The sequence below is a fragment of the Mus pahari genome, chromosome 10, assembly GCF_900095145.1.
Source record: "Mus pahari chromosome 10, PAHARI_EIJ_v1.1, whole genome shotgun sequence".
Classification (NCBI taxonomy): Eukaryota; Metazoa; Chordata; class Mammalia; order Rodentia; family Muridae; genus Mus; species Mus pahari.
The window spans coordinates 22,019,938-22,023,935 of record NC_034599.1 but is presented as its reverse complement, the minus strand read 5'-3'; the positions used below and the strand labels follow the sequence as shown (position 1 = coordinate 22,023,935).

The 3,998-nt window shown below is 44.9% G+C and overlaps 1 protein-coding gene across 1 annotated transcript in view; it reads left to right on the top strand.

The window, feature by feature from the left end:
- Positions 1-3,998, top strand: part of Acad8 (acyl-CoA dehydrogenase family member 8) — a 20,062-nt gene that overhangs the window by 4,724 nt on the left and 11,340 nt on the right. The window contains exons 2-5 of the mRNA XM_021206968.2: positions 665-765; positions 1,517-1,686; positions 2,225-2,334; positions 2,721-2,797. Of these exons, the coding sequence (XP_021062627.1) occupies positions 665-765; positions 1,517-1,686; positions 2,225-2,334; positions 2,721-2,797 (458 nt within the window). The remainder of the gene's footprint in view (positions 1-664; positions 766-1,516; positions 1,687-2,224; positions 2,335-2,720; positions 2,798-3,998) is intronic.

Here is a 3,998-nt window from a genome sequence, read left to right as displayed (position 1 = left end):
ACACACACACACACACACAGAGAGAGAGAGAGAGAGAGAGAGAGAGAGAGAGAGAGAGAGAGAGAGAGAATGAATAAATAAATAAATAAATCCCTTGTTTGAGAGGAATAGTGATGGAGTTTGGTGAGTGATGGAACTTGGTGAGTTGGTATCTTTATGTCTCCTGCTCTTCCCAGAAATGTTTCTCAGTGTGGCAGAGTGGGATCAGAAGTTAGGAGTGTTTTTGTGGCTAGTGTTTCATGCATCCTGGTTTTTCCTGTTGTGTTCCCTGAGGCCTCTACCTATTTAGCTATAACTCTGTCTTACCAAGGAACCAAGGAAGAGTTGTCTGGGAGTAGCTATGTTTTATCTTAGGATAATATGAGTAAGTGCTAGAACGGTCCCTTCTCCACCTGGGAAGCTGGTAATGATCCTAGCTCAGCGCTAGGATAGCAGAGGCAGGATGGTCGGGAGTTCAAGGCCAGCCTGGACTAGATCATAATACCTTATCTCAAAATCAAAAACAATGAAACACTTAGTAGGTGGCACCATTCTCTTACTGTTGTCTAGGATGAGTCTAGGAAATGCTTTAGTAGATCCACTCTTAGCTTTGAGGCACTCCTTATTAGTGAAATTCTTCTGTCATTTCCATCCTAGAATTGATTGTGTCTGGTCCTGTTCACAGCTTCCTTGGGACTAAATGAAGAACAGAAAGGATTTCAGAAAGTGGCCTTTGACTTTGCTGCTCGGGAAATGGCTCCCAATATGGCAGAATGGGATCAGAAGGTAAGAGTGTTCTCCTTGCTAGATATTCCAACAGATGCTGCATACAATGACTTACCTCTCTACCGTCCTAGCCGCCCAGTGTCTGCTTTCTCCCCTCCAACTCTCCTGCAAGTGTGGAGCCTGGTGATAGATGTGCTGGATAGTTTTGTGTGAGCTTGACACAGCTGTAATCATCAGAGAGGAGGGAGCCTCAAATGAGAAAATGTTTCCATAAGATGGGGCTGTAGTCAAGCCTGTAGGGTATTTTCTTAATTAGTGATTTATGAGGGAGGGCACAGCCAATTGTGAGTGGGTCACCTCTGGACTGGTAGTTCTTGGTTCTATAAGAAAGCAAACTGAGCAAGCCAGTAAGCAGCACTCCTCCATGGCCTCTGCTTCAGCTTCTCCCTCCAGGTTTCTGGCCTCTTGAGGCTCTGCCCTCACTGCTTTTGATGGTGAGCTGTTACATGGAAGCATGAGTGAAATAACTCTTTCCTCTCTAAGTTGCTTTTGGTCATTCTGTTTCATTACTGACTAGGACAGTAAATTACTCCTTTCTTGGAAGTCATCCCGGATGTACTAGATGCCCCTTTTCTTATTTAATTGGACAGACACTTAGACATACCTAAAATTAAAGCAATTCTGTAGAAGAAAATTTGGCAAACATTGATGCTACTATAAAATAACAAGGGCATTCTTCATTGTCCCCTCTAAAGGAACACCTGTCTCAGAATTGATCTCTGACCACTTGCTCTCTTTGCTATCTATGCAGGAGCTGTTCCCTGTGGATGTGATGCGGAAGGCTGCACAGCTGGGATTTGGGGGGATCTATGTGCGAACAGATGTGGGTGGATCTGGACTGTCTCGCCTTGATACTTCTGTCATCTTTGAAGCCTTGGCCACAGGCTGCACCAGCACCACTGCCTATATAAGCATCCACAAGTGAGCATCCGTGTCTAAAAGCATGGTGAAGGCCTGTGCTCACACAGGATGGTAGGGAAACTTCACTGAGAAAAAGATGAGTCACAGTGGGCTGATTGTACTTGGGAAACTAAACTGTTATTGCTACACAGCAGGTCTGCTGCTGCCTGTTGGATTTGGTTCTGTTGCCTTCTATGGTAGTACTTAAAGAATTGGTTCTCTCAAATTATAGTTTTGGCATAGACTTCTCTAGTTGTCCTCAGTCTATAGCTGAGACCTCCAGTAATTTGAGAAAGTAATAGGAAATACGTTTGTCTCTGATTTTTAGGACTTGCTTATCTGAGAAGCACCTGGGCCTCTGGTATAAATTCCAGGGATGTTTTTAGACCAGCCCCTTCCTTCCAAGTTGTGTCATCTCATTTGTCTCTTTTCCCTTCCCACTCTTTCCTGCTTCCATTCTGCCTTGTTGTCCTTCGTTTCTCTCCCCACCCCCAACCTCCCAATTTTCTTGTCTGTCTTTATTTCTGTCGATGGCTCTTCTTCTTGGTGCACCTATCAGCATGTGTGCCTGGATGATTGATAGCTTTGGAAATGAGGAACAGAGGCACAAATTTTGCCCACCGCTGTGTACCATGGAGAAGTTTGCTTCCTACTGCCTCACTGAACCAGGTGCGTTTGTCCTCCCTGCAAGTGAGACCTAACAAGGAGCTAAGTGGGACCTGTGCGGTCACTGACCAAGCAACCTCATCTGTTGGCACATAATATGGTTTACAATGCTGTTTGGTTGTGGAATAGTCAGGGCACTTGTCTTAGGACCAGAGTCTTTAGGTTAGAGTTCTTCCAGGCTGCAGACCACTGTTGGCTGCTTTGGTAGAGAGGCAGTGGACTGCTTGGTGTAAGCGGTTTTTACCCAGCATGAGAATTTCTTGGTCGTGTGGGTTTTAAAGCAATACACGATAGACTCTTAGGAAGACCTGCTCGGATGTGGGACCCTGCTGAGCTCCTATGACATCACTGACTTCCTTCCATCTGTTCCCCTTTGACCCCTGTCTCAGGCAGTGGGAGTGATGCTGCATCTCTTCTGACCTCAGCTAAACGACAAGGAGATCATTACATCCTCAATGGTTCCAAGGTAAGAGTGTGTGCTCTCAGATGCCTCCTAACATCCCTCGGTTCCTTGAGTCTCAGTTACAATTTCTATGTAGCAGTTCTCATTGGGAAGAGCCACTCACTCTTGGCTCAGTACATTGGACCACATTCCTCCACTCCTCCCAGTTCTGTTCCATCTTCTCCCCCAAACCACTGCCATCTCACCCCTCTGCCCTAAATCCCTTTCTCTTTTTGTCCATAAGAGGAGAATAGGCAGGCAATCAGCTGAACACAGCATAACAAGATGCAAAAAGAGTACAAACCCTCAGTTCAAGGCTGAAGGAGGGAACTCAATAGGAGGAAAGGGTCCCAAGAACAGGGAAAAGTCAGAGCCACCCTCACCCCTACTGTTAGGACTCCCACAAGACCCCCAAGCTAAATAACTATAACATTTGCAGAGGATGTAGCATAGATCCATATAGGCTTCGTGATCGGCACTTCAGTCTCTGTGAGCTTCTATGAGCCTGGCTCACTTGATTCTGTGGGCCATGTTCTCCTGGTGTCCTCAACACCTTTGGCTCCTACAGTCCTTCCTCCAGCTCTGCCTAATGTCTGTCTGTGGTTGCTGGGATTTGAACTCGGGACCTTTGGAAGAGCAGTCAGTGCTCTTACCTGCTGAGCCATCTCTCCAGCCCTCTTGAATTCTTTATATACTTTGGAATTTAGCCCTGTGTTCAATGTGGAGTTAATGAAAATTCTTTTCCATTTTGTAGGGTGCCGTTTTGTCCTTTTCATGTTGTCTTTTGCCTTATAGAAGCTTTTCAGTTTCATGAGATCCATGTATTAATTATTGATCTTAGTGCCTGTGTTGTTGCTGTTCTGTTTAGAAAGTTGTCTTGTTTGCCAACATGTTCAAGGCTATTCCTTACTTTCTTTTCAATCAGGTTCAGTTTATATGATTTTATGTTGAGTTCATTGATTTGAGTTTTGTGTAGGGTGATAAATATGGATCTATTACATTTTTTTTACGTGCAGACATCCAGTTAGACCAGCACATTTGTTGAAGTTTTTTTTCATTGTGTATTTCTGTCTTCTTTATACAGAATCAGGTTTCCTCATGCCTTTAATCCCAGCACTTGCAGAGGCAGGCAGATTTCTGAGTTCGAGCCCAGCCTGGTCTACAGAGTGAGTTCCAGGACAGCCAGGGCTATACAGAGAAATCCTGTCTCAAAAAACCAAAAAAA